Source organism: Calidris pugnax, unplaced genomic scaffold (genome assembly GCF_001431845.1).
Source record: "Calidris pugnax isolate Ruff unplaced genomic scaffold, ASM143184v1 scaffold44, whole genome shotgun sequence".
Lineage (NCBI taxonomy): Eukaryota > Metazoa > Chordata > Aves > Charadriiformes > Scolopacidae > Calidris > Calidris pugnax.
The window spans coordinates 14,184,330-14,200,711 of NW_015094506.1; the positions used below are offsets into that span (position 1 = coordinate 14,184,330).

At 36.1% G+C, this 16,382-nt stretch overlaps 1 protein-coding gene across 1 annotated transcript; it reads left to right on the forward strand.

Annotated features, from left to right (window-relative positions):
- The first annotated feature begins 1,446 nt into the window (after positions 1–1,446).
- On the forward strand, positions 1,447–12,944 carry TSPAN19 (tetraspanin 19). Its single transcript, XM_014963550.1, has 9 exons — positions 1,447–1,470; positions 2,518–2,610; positions 2,703–2,775; positions 3,835–3,965; positions 5,255–5,329; positions 7,161–7,271; positions 10,184–10,327; positions 11,644–11,727; positions 12,824–12,944. The coding sequence occupies exons 1-9, from the start codon at positions 1,447–1,449 to the stop codon at positions 12,896–12,898; spliced, it is 810 nt and encodes a 269-aa protein (XP_014819036.1). The 3' UTR covers positions 12,899–12,944.
- Positions 12,945–16,382: the final 3,438 nt, after the last annotated feature.

Consider the following 16,382-nt stretch of genomic DNA (forward strand, 5'->3'; position numbering starts at 1 on the left):
TTTGTGAGCAATGGGAAGGATCTGCCGAGGACAGTAGGGTTTTTTTCCCCTTCTTCCATTGTCTTTAAAATAAATTCAGTATTTTAAACTGAGTCTTTAAAATAAACTGAAACACTTAACATCAGGATCCTGGATTCAAGGGCAACTGTTTAACATTTTCTCACTGGTGTTGTGGATGAGTAAGACACTGAAATCTCAAAACAACGAAAACTTATTCATTTGAAATCCTTGTGATGTCTCGTACTTTACAGAATCATGTAACCAGTGAACTTTTCAATGTGGCCAGTTTAAGAAAAAAAATCTTCAAGGACCAGGTTGAATGTGCACTTGACACTTGTTTTGTAACGCGAGTTACCCTGTGATCATGGTGACTGAGGACCGCAGGCACGGTGTCATGCATTTAGCAAACAGCTTTGCCAATAAAACCCCCCACGTTTCTGAAGGCCTGTAACCAGGAAGTTAGGGCTGATCAACAGAAGAAAACTTCTCACTTGTAAGGATGTGGTTAAGTTGGACTTCAGGAAGAAATGCATCGTTATGAGACTGTGCTCTTTAAGGTAGGATGGAAAAATTCAGAGATGGTAAGAATTTTCTTGTGAAGTAACAATGTCATGTAAAATATACCTCATTTTATAAAGACAATATTTCTATTTTTCAGATAAATAAGATAATCTGTATTATTAAAATTGTTCAAAATAAAGCATTACAACCACATGGTTATTACAACAGAAGTGTTGCAGATGCCAGTTTTCCAGTGAAATATGTAATTTTTCAGGGTCTTTTACTAGAACAATGCATCGCACCAATGTTTAATGCATGCTGATTTTGAAAATTCTGATGAAGTTTAATTACTCTTCTTCAGGGAAAATGCAAAACCAGTTATCTAATACAGTCCATAAGTTTATCTGGTGCTTTATAGACCCAAATCCATTGCAGAGCTAGTTTTAAAAGCTTATAGCTTTCTTTATTCTGCAATTTAGCACATAAAGTTTTATAATCCAGGCAATGACGATCTTGACAGGGCAGACAGAGACTGTGGTTGCTGAATCTTTTTTTTCTAATCAACAGATTTTATACATATGTAAATGTTTTGTATGTAAAATAAGTTGTTAACGCAAGATATTTTTTGACTGCAGAAGCTTCAACTTTGTCTTTTGTTTTCTGTTTTACAATCAATGGAAGACACAGCTTCTTATTGTAATCAGTCTGTAGTAATCCTGACACAAGACAAGAACAATTCCTTTCAAACATGTCCCTTTGTCTTAAAAAATACTTTTTTTAAGAGTATGCCCATTCTGGTTATGTTCACGCATTTGTGCATATTTTTGTGCCTGCCTGCTTCACACACGAGAAGTGTAGGACCAACTGCCATCAGCTGCCGTTGCAGAATCCATCTTCTGACACTGCTCTTGTACCACAAAGCCAGGCAGAACAAAATGCCAGAGCATGTTTACAGAAGAAGCAAGAAAGGTGAAAGGGAACATGAGGTGGGAGACAAATGGATGAGTTTCACTGTGCAAAAATCTTAATAGGCCCAGAAGACATGATACCAAATAATGATAATAATAATAGTGATATATAAAAAATAAGTCTTGCATCAGAGAATTTACAATTCTAGAGGTCTTCCCTGCTGAAATATGCTAAACTGCACTCAAGATGTGAACGCTCAAGTGACTTCACTGTGGTTCTATCAAGATTTGCAGGTGTTTTCAAGGGCTATATAGTCGGTACTCAGGTTCTAATGCACACTTTGTGTGTCTTTCATGGGCCATTGATATGGGCAGGCTCTTGGCTTGCCCTTCCATTGACTGAGCACCCACTTACTATTGATGATTGATGAAGTGCATGTCTTGATTTAGTTTCATTTGAAAGGAATTCAACTTTTCACATCCTGTTACATTCTCCAACAAAAAACAGAAGAAAAAAGTAAGTGGGGGTGACTGGGAGGTTCACTTCAAAAGGGTAACACATACTCTGGAGTTCAGGACAAGAGAATTGGTAGCAGTATTTGACAGCTGTCATGATTCTGCTAGTACTGCGTGCTGGATCACACTGAAATCATTAGGCTGTACCTGCTATTTTCAACAAAAATTGAGTCAGGTAATGTAGACAGAGGGCTCTTACCTTTACTATGGTTCTCCCTCTTTATTTCAGCTGGTATCCTTAATAATTATTAAACTAAGTGTATTGAAGAATATAAGGATAAGTGAAAGCCAGGCTATGTAACTCATGCCATCTCTGCAATATAAATCTTCCTGCATACTTGTTGATTCCAAATGTCTTTAGTAGGTAAGAAAAAAAAATATCTAAAACCAGAAATGCACGTATAGAATATAACATTAGAGGTAATTGAGACACCATCCTGATGCTTCTGTTGTTAATACTATTTTTTGTTCAATGTATCAAGAGACTGTCTAAAATTATGAAACATTATCTGAAGAATATAAATCCCATTGTAATTGATAGGCTTAGTTATATCTGTTTCATATTGGACTGAATATGTGATTAAATTTTCAGCTGGGATTCAAAACTGAAAACAGAAGAATGAAAATGAGACATGAAATACTATCACAGAAGTACTTCTTAAGTGTCTTCAATAGTGTTTTCTTGGTAAAAATTTTGTTTCCTTTTTCTTATTTGGCAGCTTCAAATAATTTTTTAAGATGTTTTGAATTAAAACAATAATCCTCTTTGTTTTCCAGGCTCTGGGTCTTATGCTTTTGATATTTGGCCTGTGGCTTTTATTTGACAGAAACAATTTTTTCAGTGTCTTATGTGAGTATAAACAGAATTTTTTCTTTTGTTTCAAATGATTGCAAGATAAATCAACAGAAACAGCTATAGATTTTTTTTTTCACAAGGTGGCAGTATTGGATTGAAATGCATAGGTCATTTTTTTCTGCTGTGTGTATTTTCCATCATTAGCATGATTATCAAAATACAGGAATATATATATCAGTATATCTACAGTTTATATATGATTATAATTTATACAATTTATTTCTCTTGGTGTACAGCCTATACATGAATCACTGAAATATAAATCAGCTCTACTGATTTTTTCTTTATATAATTTACCAGACTCCATTTGGCCTGCATTTGACAAGTTTATAGATCCTTTAGGTGGATATTTGGGTGGAATGAACACAAGTTGGAATTTGAGGCCTCTCCATATAGATATTCCTTTTTCCCAGAGCGTCTATCAAATTGTTTCACAGAGAAGTAAGTTGTGGGTCACATTACAACAGCAGTGCTCTTAAAGAGTTGTCTGCCTTACCTGTGCCAAAGAGCATCAATTCCCAACTGGTGGGATGGGAACCATCCAATACAGTAATTCTGAGATGGAGATGGAAGTAATGAAAACCCCTGCTACTTTCCATATCTATGCAAAAATTACTAAAGTGGAAAGGGGAAAGTGGCCAGTCACAAAGAGGGAGGATAGCATTGAATCTGAGCCTGGATTTAATGAGAAATTTATCTATGTCCACATAGGATTTGTACATGTGGTACCAATTTCTGACAAACAGAAAAGTTCTGTAAACTTGTAGTTGTTTTTTGATTTCATTTTGTGTGGTTCACATTGTTCAACTGAATATGTTCTGTTTACATCTTATGTGTTGTTACCATCCTCTGAATTTACAAAATTATATATTTTTCTTTCTCTGACTGCAGATAAGTAGTAATAGTGCTTTTTTATCATTCTACTATTTCCATCCTTTCACTAATGGCATTGCAAAAATGTAATTGTTTTTCTGGAATAAGTTTTTTAGGTGGAAGTCTCAAAACAAAAAAGATAATAAAGAGAAGTGATGGTATGAATGCACTGTGTTACAGTTTCTTCAGATGAAAACCAGCTAGTGGCATATATTTCTGGTATGTTACTTAGTGTTGGATCTGTTATTACTTTTACATCAGTTGTGGGATTCTTTGGAATTGTTAAGGAAACCAAACATCTACTAGTCATGGTAAGTGTAAATCAGACTCCTACTTTCTCATAAAATGGAAAGGAGTTTTGTGTGCATGAAAATTGCAATCCTGTCTTGATGTTATTATTTCCACATACAGGGCTTAACAAATCTGCTATTAGAAAGCTATTTTTAGATAAATTCCTGGCTCAAATGATATCTGAACACAACTGAAGACCCTTCCATCTCCACTGCATGAATGTTTTCAATGACAAAACACTTGCAGTTTGACGCAGCAAAGATTTATCCACTGTATTTATTAACTTAGATGTTTTTCAATTAATTTAGTATTGAAATTTTGTGGAGTAACTATCACTCAGTATGCGCTTACATACTCAGTATGCGCTGAAGAAATAAAGAAAAGCCTGCCCCTAAATGTTGCAGGTTGAAGGCACAAGTAGCTGCAGTATGGCTACAGTATCAAAACAGAGCACATGATTAAAAAGCTCTTTGCCACGTAGACCTACCTGAATGCTCCACATCTATATGCAATTCCTGCTTTTTAAGAGAACACTTTGGTTTCTGAAAAATTACACTGTAGCTATGCATTCTTATGATTGCTTTGATTACATTCTTTCCTTTATCTTTGGTTTATTGTCACCCTTTTTGAGCAATCTGTTTTAGGCTACGTGAAGGCTGAAGCAGAGAACTGCTCTGCTGATTCATTTGTTAAGCACTGCAAATATCAATAGGCACAGCAGTGAGAGGAACCCAGGTGCTATAACAAGGGATCTCGTTCCTTCTTCCTTCCTGCTACTGCCCAAGGCATGTAGCTTTTGCCTCATAATTTATTAGATAACGAAAGAGAAAGAAGTGTCACATTTTCAACTTCCATGGAAAGATCTAGTATCACAATATCTAGACACTGAAGGAGAAATTTGATCTTCCTGAAAATGAAAAAAATCAGCTATCTTTTTGTTTCATTTGTGCATCTCATAGCTCAAAGGAGATCTTGACTACATGTGAGGCTTAGGCACCATGATAATTCAAACAGGAAATTATAAGAGTTTTCTTCAGTGGAGCACAGCTGCCTAACAACAGGTTTTGTTTTTATCTTCCAAAAAAGTTATGGCTTTGTCTTTAAGACCAAAGCAATGAGTTGTGCTTTGCCTAAAGCCTGCCTCTTAGACTATGATGTCACTTTCTTTGGGTTTCCAGAAAAAAATATTTCTTATTTTTGTTGGAATGACTCTAAATAATAGTCACAAAAGGTTATACATGCGTTTCTGGTTTTTATTGCATTACTCATTCGATATTATGTTTATACCTGATTTTGGGTGTTTTTTCAGTATGTGAGTTTTCAGATCCTGGTGTTTGTTACCCAGATGGCAATATTGATACTGATATTCACAAAGAAAGAAGAGGTATGTAAATAAATTGTGTTAGACTGCTGATAATTTCAAAATAGTTTCTTGCAATTGATAAAAAAATCTAATAGTCAGTTCTCACTGTGTGCTGTATCACCATTTGTTTGAACTTGAGTATTCTGTGTATTGACAAGGCATAGCAGATGTGGAAAACTTAATTTGAGGAATTCAGCATGGTTCAATAGTTGTAAAGAAGAGTACATAGAACTATATTTCCAGTTTTTCCTGTGCAACAAGACATAATCTTCTAGTTCAAGAATGTGAAATCAACAGTGTAAGGGATGGTTTTATTAATTTCTGAGGGATGACCCAGAAATTCCTTCTTTCCTGGACATCAGAAGAGGTAGGAGAAAGCAGTAAATGCTAACCTGTATCTGCTACCAGGTGATAACAGTAGTCCACTATACAATTAGTAGTAGGCATTGGTATCATGGCATGCAAAGTATGCTAATGAATTAATAATTTAATTGCTTTGAGCCTTTATTTTAGGTTCAAGTAGAGATCTAATGTAAGGAATATGTATCTTTGCTTTTAACATCAGGAAGCAACAGTAAATACCAACGTAGCTGTTGTCACCAGTAAATGTTCTGCTTTGAAACTTCATTCAGTCATTTATTTTTCTACATATAGCAACTTCAATAGCTCAAGTATTCCTCACATTATTATATGGAAGGTAATCTGTACTAAATCCATACTGGCCTGGCCACTTCCATATTCCATAATTCCAAAATCTATGGTTTGAGAAAACCTCCCATGACACTGGTCTCATAAGGTTCATACAGTTCTCCAAATCCCGCTGCTATTCAGGCAGGGTACAGCACAAATAAAGTAGTTTTACGCCATTTAAGTGAATCTGTATCATCGAGATTTCTTCACTAAATGTTAATTTATAATTATGGGGTCCTCCCTGTTTTATATGATGATTTTGCATATTGAAAGATTTGAACTGTCAGGAGTGATGCATTCTAGAGTCAGTTATTTGGGCTAGGAAAATTGGTCGAAAGAGAGCAGTTAAATATTTTTTTTCAATCAACTGTAATTACACTTGATCTCAACCTTAATTAAGTGATGCTGAAGTATAATAAGTGATGGTAACATCATCTTTCACTATGCAAGCTTTTGAATTTTGCTTTTAGGATGGCTGTAGCAAGGGGAATGAGGTGGAGAAGCCTCATTTTTTTCCTGTTTTGTAATGAAACCTTTCAGTGGACTAGGAATTCTCCTCTGCATGTATTCCTCACTACACTCTCTATAATCACACTCTTTGCTATCAGCTTGTCTACTTCAATTACTCTTAAAGGTATATTTTAACAGTCTCTGCCAAGATGCCTAATGTAGGGCCAACATGAGCTGCTAACTCCCCTAGCCCAAAGCAATATGTATCCTGGCCACATTGCATGATGCTCACACAAGTTTGTATCACATTCCAAGTTGAATCAATTATGGTTTTATACTTATAATCATATGGTGGTGTGCTTATTAGAAATAAATATGAGAGGAAGAATTTTTTATTTCAGGAGAGGTCAGATGTGTCTATACTATGTTCCCTGGCTCTTCTGGCTCCATTTGGACTAATCACTGTGTGTCTGCCTGTGCTATGTATGTGACTTGGGTCACTTCATTTATCTTTCCCTTTTGCTTTTAACTTTCACATTAGTGAAATGGCTACGACATGTCTTAGACTGTATTTGGCAAACTGATTAGAATGCTGCTGCTTGCAAGTAACCCTTGAAGAAACCTGACTATCAATAAAAGATGAAGGATTGTACTATCCATCCACACTCTTATCAATATGCATATACCAAATGTTATAAATATTTATGAACAGGTCCGCAATCAATGGAACAACAGAATTGATGAAGTTATTTCTGAATATGGGAATGAGAGTCTGGCTGAGCAGGAACCAGTTTGGAACATTCTGAATGCTGTGCAGCACAACGTAAGGAAAAAAAACATCACAAAATATCACCTTAAAAAACACTGCATCAAACAAAAATGTGTATACCAAAGAACAACTCTTTTTGTAAGGGATTAATTTTTCAAGATCTGCGGCGAGTATCTGATGTGGGTGGGAAGATTCCTTGCTGTTATATGGATTATTGTGGATTAGATTAGTATTTTGAAGGACTTGTTGATATATGTAGGAGCTGACAGTTCTGGTCACTGAAGTTTACTGCAACTGAAAAAAATGATGGGTTTCCTAATATTTTTGACAGTGCTAAAAATCATAAACACTTGGGCTGCTTAGGTCTCAAGACTGACCTGAACCATGGACAAGCAGAGATGCTGTGAGGTCAAAGCAGAGCTCCTACTGTGAGAGCATTTGAATACGTATTGCACTGAGACTCTCTCAGAAACAGTGCTTAAAGCCTCAGATGAGCTTGCAAATCAATGTTTTCAGCACACATGCTTAATTATTAATCTTTTTTTTCTTTTTTTTTTTTTTTGGTGGCCTGACAACATGTAATTTGTTTTCTTTCTCAGAAAAGTCCTTTAAAGCATTTGTATAAGATCAATCATTTTGGAAGTTATTGGCAATGTTTTTGACCCATGACCTGCTATCCACCTTTCAAATTAACTCTGCATCATGAGTTTTTAATTGCAAACACTACAACTTAGCAGTTTAATATGGTTTAATAAGCTTCTATAGGCCAGCTGTGAGTCCCTTTGTATGACTTCTTGCAGAGGTGAGTTATAGTTCTTCACAAATCCTGAAGATAATTTAAGATTCCAGATAACTCACAAAGCATATATGTCTAGACTCAAGATTACAAATGCATTTGTAATGTATATTTTAAACCTGTTCTTTGAAAATCCAGCCTTCTCTCATTGCATTCCTGATTTCTCTAGTGATTAATGGTGACCCCATTATGTCAATGGTGCAGCTAGACTATGTGTTGGTATACTTGGGCTCAGTTTTATTGAACTGTTGTGGGAGCACAGATTTCAGCAAAGTTACCTACCAACCACCCACCCTGGTGGGCATGTTTAGATTGTGGCAGATGTCAAAATCCTATAGATATTTTACTGCTGGTATCTAAATCAGATAAAATGGCATTAAATCTGCCAAGGTGAACTGTAATCACTCTTTTGGATGAAATGCTGCCACCCCCAAGTCTTTTGTTTCATGCTTCCAGCTCTTTACAATATCATCGGCCCCTGCTATGAGAAAAATGAAAAGATCACAACTTGTATTAGAGAATACCTATATTTTTATATATTCTTGGTGATACTTAACATACTACTTCAAGCTGGTAATTTTTTTAGCTGAACTTACAGAGTTGTTGAAAGTGAGTGTTTTCACAGAGAAAGAACAGTTTTGGCTAAGTCATCAAAATTTAGAAGCAATATACTTTGAATTAACTGTTCAAAACATCAAAATGAGATGCTTGTGTTTAGCATCTCCAAGCTAAAATATGGCAGACTTTTCATTCCACAAAAGAATTAAAACATTTTCGAACTTTCATCCTTATCCTCATGGAAAACTCCTGGAATTTCTTACATGACAAGAATTCCATTCTTCAAGCTGTTTGGTTTTGTTTGGTTTTGTTACTGGTATTTAAACAGATTATTAAGAAGAACTAGCTGAAAATCCAGTTGAACAGGGCACGGTATTTGCTTTGAGCTTCAAGTCTGAGGTATGTGTTCACAAGAGATTAATTGCTGCTAAAACACAAGACAGAATAGGAAGCCTTTATAAAGGTCTCTTGTTAAAACAGAGGAATTTTTGCAAATACGACATTAGAAGTGACAAATAAGTTATTAAAAACTGGTCCTTCTTTAAGATTCTAAATCTGAGTAAAAAGCAGATTGTCTGTGGTTTTATTTTTATTTATTATAATGTTTTATAAAATCTGTCCCTGTTTACTACTGTCCTGGTTTGAGGTAAAACAGAACTAATTTTCTGTTCAGTAATTTCACTTTTTTAGCTGGGCCCCTTCTAACTAACTAAACTCTGAAATTAACAGCATATTGTTCAGAAACTGTTCACGCTCACAGTGATAAGACCTGATGATACCAAGGAATGGTATGCAGAGAGGCCCTTGCTTATACTTATTGCTGTAACAACCAAGGTCAGGCAAATTTGTTATTTGCCCCATTGGAGCGTCGGAAGTGGAAAAGCGTAGAGGGGTCACACCTGTAGGGAGGAGAGGACCCAAAACTGACCAACAGGGTATTCCATCCCATCCACATCATGCTCAGTATAAAAGCTGAGGGATCAAAGGGTCAACTCTCTTCCTTCAATGGCCAACATCTGAGGAGGACCCTGTCTGTTCGTCTGCCTTTGATACCGATCCGAGTATTCCTGACTCCAGATCCGGAATCCGGCTCCTGTCCATCACCGTGTCCAGCCTGGGGCTTTCCCCTGTGCCTGCTGGTGACGTGATCATCATCCTGGGATATGGTTTTGTGTATACTGTATTCTTTTTGTTGTATTTCACAGTGACCGCACCCTCAATATAGGTTCCTGCTTACACACAATTTCTACACTGAAATTACTTTGGAAGGGTGATTGCCAAAATGTTTTGCTTTGATCTGGGTTGGTAATTTTTTTCTTTTTTTCTATTGACATGTGTTCTAGAACAATATGCAGTCTAAAAGAAAGTTCCTTTCAAAAGATATTTTACAATCATATTATTCTTAAATCTGCACTATTGAGTACAGATCTTGGGAAGTGATACATAAGGATGAATCAACCCCTCCAGAAATGTCTCTCTACTGAATACAGAGATAAACTCTCTAGTTAATTTAATCAACTAATAGCTAGCGCTAATAGTTGGGGTGGAAATTCCTCTGTGTGACAGTCTTTATAGATGTTGGAGTTACCAAGTTACAGGATTTCTATTCTAGATGGAATGTTGTGGAAGATACAATGTTACACAGTGGGAAAGGAATAAAAACAAGGAAAATAGTACTCAGGTCCCATGTTCATGCACAACATCCAGTCTGAAGAAATGGTTTTGTGATGTCCCAAGGAACTCAACATACAGTACGGTAAGAAATAAAAAACTTGTCTTCAAGAATGTAACTTTTGCCACCAAATGGACTTTGGAGAAAGTTTACAAAACCTCTTTTCCACCAAGACTTGGCTTACAGATGTCAAAGTATTAATAATATTCATTGCTTTGTGTTTCATCACTCTGAAGCCTTCGTTTTTACTCATTAGGTGTCAGTCATGTAGGCAGTCCTAAATTAAGGATAATTCAAGAAACAGGAGTTTTGCCTACCACAGATCAATATCCCAGGCACATTTAGTAGTGGTTTAAGAAAAAGTAAGCATCTTGACATTCAGAAGCTCATGTTGGGCAAATAAATGATGACAATGGAAAGTGACAGTATATAAAAAGTATACAGTACATTTTCCACTTGTAATTGCTATTTGTTACTTACAGAATGTCAGCAATGTCTCTGCCTGTTCGTATTATCTGCTTTCCAGAGTACTTCTATTACTTTACAGGATAAGAGGAATGAGAAAAGCATTGAAATGAGATGTGTTTTCTGAGACCAGTTCACGTTAGTATTTACATGTCTTAATATCAAGGGACCAATCTGCATAGGGCCATCAGATACCATCAGCTGACAATAGAAAACTGGAGCAAAGTGATACAAATTGTTCTCTTCTATAAACCCTCCAGTGTTAATCGGACTACCCAAAGAGAACAAAAATTCAGTGGGCAAAGGTTGTTTCTTGACAATGCAGGACAGTAAATAATAGATAGGATGTTGTCAAATGATATCTGGTATTGTCTACCTTTGCTCATCAGTTTCGAATTGTTCCCTGTTTCTACAAAGTCTTGTCACTATTAAAAGATCACTTCAAAGTATATGATTTGTTATATTTATAGCTATTTTAAGCTATATAATAATTTATAATTTATTTTAAAAAAAAATGTAATAAGCATAGGCTGTAATCTGGAAAATATGCACATCCATTCCGGGATGCATAATGCATGAGAATCAGTGAAAACTTGAAAATATTCTTTCAAGCATTTACTTGTAATCTCTTGGTTATAGTCATGCAAAAACAAATTCCCTTTTGATTAAGTCACAAGCTCTGGAACATCTCCATACACAAATATTAGATTTACTTAAGAACAATCTGTTTAGTTCAGATAATGTAAAAAATGTTATAGCTAACTCTCCACAGTACACACTACTGAGGTATTTGCTTTCTGGAAAGTAAATATCAGAACCCATCATAACGTGTAGAAAATTCTATTCTATATGTCTTAAAAGTTTGTTCTCACAAAAATTCAATGCAAATTCAAAGGTTTAAAGGATTTTTCTTGAAATCTGTTCATCTTGCTTAGGGATGTGAAGAATATTTAAACACATGGTTTGAGAACAATGTTTTGATCTTAACTGCAATTGCTATCAGCCTGCTAATTACACAGGTAAGAGTATTTTTAAAAAATATTGATATTCTGCTGCGGGTAAAAATCAATTCAGTGTCATTCATCTTTGGCACGCTCTCAGACATTTTGTAAAGTGTTCCATCAATTTTAATTAGAAGTAAGATCAAGCACTGTTTACCAACAAACTCCCATCATATATTCAAGCACCATCACATATGTTGGTGTCCAAAGTTTATTGAACAAAATTTTTGACCTGACTTGTGAAAGCAAACAGCATTGCAAGGACAGAAAGCAGTTAGAGAATGTAAAATTCGTGGAGCAAAAGACCTCTTTTGTCCTCTATTTGCACAAAACCTAGTCTGTGAATATGTTAAATCAAACAATACAAAATCATGAAACCTCTCCCCCCCATATGTCTATGAGAAAATTTTACTGGGTAAAGAGGAATAAAGCTTTCAACATCAAACCAAAACCATAAGAATAATGGCAACAAGAATTCATTGTTCACTCCACAGACAGCCTGAAGGGTGAGTACCATCAAGCAGGCAGAAGGATTTTTGATAATATCTAAAATCACAAGGTTGAAAATTAAATTGGTTCATTTTTACATTCATTTAGAATTCAATGCATGACCTGTTTTACCTCTTCCATGCGTAGTACCTTCCCATAGGTAGTAATAAAAACATTCTGGCTATGGAGTGGATCAGTTCAGTAATGAAAATATTTTCTATTCATACTCACCTAACCCTCACTAGCATATTACATGAGTTTCTCATGACTTTCAGTGTACTATCATTGACACCTTCTTGTCAGGTGGGAATGAGCTGTTATCCCCATTCAAGAGGTAAAGACCAAGACTCGTAGGGCACTGAAACACTTAACACTTAACTGAATTATGTGCCGCTTGAAATAGATTTCAGGACACTCTGTGGATGTGGGCCTAAGTGACTTGCTTAAGGTCACCCAGCAAGCCTGTGGCAGAACAGAGTATTTAGTTTGTATCTTCAGGTACATATCCCCATCATTCTCCTTTATATCCTGCATAGAAGCCAGGTAAACAGGCAGATTGGCTCAGTCATGATTGAGTATCAACACTTTATTTGATTATTTTAATTCACTCTTTTTCCTTTCTCAGGTATTTTTGGTCACACTAACTGGTCAGCTATTTAGAAACACCAAAAAGAATAATATTTGGCCAAATGAATCATAAACTCTTCTGAGCATTGCTGTGGTACAAGAATCATCTGATCCATGCCTGTGACAGTCCATGAAATTACTTCCAGTAAAATTTGGATTGAGCTTTACATATTGTAATCACTAAGATATTAACATTTTGGCTTTAATAAGTTTGTTTATTGTTCATGGCTATGAATATGGCAATATGCTACAAAATTATGTGTGTTAAAGCCGTTTTCTAGCTGGTTAATAAAACTTCCTGACAAGCTGAATATTTGTTTCTGGAGTCTCCAGAACAACTTGTTCAGAGTGTTATAAATAGTACTGTATGGTATCCCACACTTTGAAACAGACAGAACCCCTTGACAGATTCAGTGGAGAAACATATTTACTAAACCTTGCTGACACTTCTTTAGGCTTTTACCTTTTCTTCCAGTCCTTCTCTGCTTTGTCCTTGTCTGTTTTGCAATTTTATCTCCAAAAACATTGTCTTATATACATTGGGCTCTTATCAGCTCTTTCCCAAGACATGTAATAGATATTTTTTATTCTTGCTGAATGGCTCTTACCATTCATTTAGTCAAATGGCTTCTGTGTTATAGGTGGAATTAGCTTGAAACCCTAAAACATTCTTTATCCTGCGAGCAGTGAGGTGACCTGACATATCTCAAGGAAAACTGAGGAAGGCGTGGTATTACAAGTGCAGGGGGTAGCATTTTTAATTATTTATTGCCTAAAACTTCCCATTTCAGTAATCCATCTTCTGATGCTTATAAGTTTAGTAAGTTTTTAGTAAGTTTTATTTATTTAATCTAAAAAATTTCTATTCAAAGTGCCTGCCACAGGCTGGATTTCCTATTTATAGAGAACTTCAAATACAAGAAATGTGTCAATTCAGAGGGGAATGGCAGGCTTGGAACAAAATCTGAATTCCAATCTCATATTTTTTGTTCTGCTACCAGCAAAGATCTAAGGAACACAGCAATGAAGTCTGTCACCCCACTCAAAGGTTTATCTGCATTAAGAATGGCAAATACCTGTTACCTTGATGTCTGTGATAGATTAAGATGTTTTAATCCTGTTGTTGATGTAATTCAGTCTAAGAATACCATCTGAGGAGGATATTAAATAATAACAATAAATAAACAAACAATAGGTTTTTTTCAGTAATCTTAATTTCCCATACATTTCTTGCCCTGTTTGAAGATGAGTGAGGCATTTGTTTCTCTGCAGCTACCAGGGATCTCCCCCAAACACGATAATCATTTGAATATGATAGAAGGTGTCTACTCAGTGATATCAGATATTTTCAGTTCCAGCTGAGCACTGGCTTTCCTGCATCTGTTCCTGCATGCTTGGGCAGTGACTTTCTCCTGGGTGGCCCGTTGCCATTTCCACCTTCTGTATACTTCCTTTTTCTGTTTGAGACAAGTACCCTAGTTTTGTGTTTGAGACTAGTTGACCATTATCCATACTAGCCTTCTGCCATGCTTGTTCAAATTCCTGTACATCAGCATGGATAGTTTGCACTCTGGGGAGGTCATCCTAGCAAATTAGCCAGCTCTTTGGGGTCCCTTTGCTCTTCATGGTAGTCTCACATAGATTCTGCCAAGTAGATACGTAAGCAATCAATTCCTCCTGAGCAATACCTGAGCAATCCTACTTATTTTAGGATTTTAAAATCCATAGTTTCATGGTCATTGCTGATGAGAACCTTGATCTTTGTGTTTCCAACCTTGTTTGTGTTCCTCCTTGTTTGTGAGGAACAGAACCAGCAGACTGTCTTCTCTGACTGGATTGTTGGCCACTTGCATCAACCCAGTATTGCCATCACACAGCAGAAATCTCCTGGGTTGTTTGTGCCAAGCCATATTGCCCTTCTAGCAGATGTCAGGTGGTTCCCCTGAAGTCCAGGGTCCAGCTACTCATGAGTCAGTACTTTCTTGATCAGACAGTGTCTGGTAGATACGTACATTGGTTTGTCCTCTGATCCTTGCCCATAAACTTTCAACTGGCTCGTCAGCCCTTTGAAGGCAAAACTCTGTGCGTTCTTCCTGAGATATCAAGTCAAGTTGTCAGGGGAGTGCTTCCTTCCCTCCAAGAGCTATGTTTGTGGAAATACTGAATACTTCAGTCAGTGTGAGTAGCTTTTGCAGATACACAAATACTTCTATTCAGTCCACGTGGGATGGTTCTTTCCTTGTCTTTCCTTGCAGTAAATTGCATCGAAATCTAATATTCATGTTTGACTGGTTTGTTACACTTAAAATAATTACTTATGCGCTTACTCTCTTTTAGAAGCATATTAAGGATGGGATTACTGGGGAAATGCAGCCATGTAAAAGCTGGACAAGTATCCTAGCACATCTGGAGAGTAAGGTATTCCTGTAGAGTAATTCAATACTTTTCCAAGGTATGTATTACAGAATTACATCCTCTAGAGCTGCCTTTATTTTTCAGGTTTGATTGGAAGCCTAGTGCACTAGCTTTTAGTTTGTACAACTTGAAATGGCTAACACTAGATTAATTAGATCCCACTTTAATACTATATAATCAAGAATTCAGAAGGCCTCAAATAACATCACATAGGAAATTTGGATTTGTTCCTGATGTATCTATTATAAAATGGTTGTCGATTATGTGCTCACATAATGGCTTTCCACAGTAGGCTAGAATCCAAATTCTGTAAAAATGTACTGTGCTCTGTGCCCAAATATTATTTTAGGATGAATAGAAGCAGATCCTATTGTCCCCAGTGACATTTTTGCATGCCCAATTGAGAGGAGAACATGCTCTAGTATGTAAGAAAATACTGCACGATACCTACCAAGACCTGTCATCAAACATTCACAATAAAATGTACATACTGGTTGCTAAAATCTCCAACAAGCACACGGATAATTAGATAACAGATATATGTGTGTGTCCAAGAAGATTATACATAAAATCAGTAATCCTGCCACACGTGCTGCTGATGCTTAACAAGAATAACTATAACAATTTCACTATTAATAAGATATTTAGTAAGATATCTATAAGAAAGAGGAGAAAATTTATTGCATGGAAAGTTAAAACTTTTTTTTTTAAAGTTTTGAAATAAGAAAATAGAAACAAGTATTTGCAAATTCGTGCAGTGCTGGTAGGTAGACACTAGAGGACACAGGGAGCTCAAGAATTATACAAGACACAGAAAAATAAACACAAGAATTACAGAATGCCTTACCATACACACCTTCTATATAGTCCATACTTTAAAACACATTGAATAAGTTTGAAGGTGATAGTCACATGGCACTGCACTGTCAGAGAAAGGGATGTTCAGAGACAGTGTGCTACCAAGGACTGCCATGGGAAACAACCCACGACAGCTGTTGCTGTGTTAAAGCTCAGTAAGGTAATGAGTCAATCCAGTTCAGCTAATTTAGAAGCTGTATCACCAAAATTAGAAGATGTCTCTAAAGGGATTATTGGTGTGAGAGTGTAGGGGGAAATCATAACTGCATAAATTCCCGATACAA

Excerpts from the sequence above, each read along its gene's own strand:
- TSPAN19 (XM_014963550.1), top strand. The coding sequence starts at position 1,447 with ATGTTTACAGAAGAAGCAAGAAAG. Across the intron at positions 7,272-10,183 it reads TGAATGCTGTGCAGCACAAC|ATGGAATGTTGTGGAAGATA; the intron begins GTAAGGAAAAAA and ends TTTCTATTCTAG. Across the intron at positions 10,328-11,643 it reads GGAACTCAACATACAGTACG|GGATGTGAAGAATATTTAAA; the intron begins GTAAGAAATAAA and ends CATCTTGCTTAG.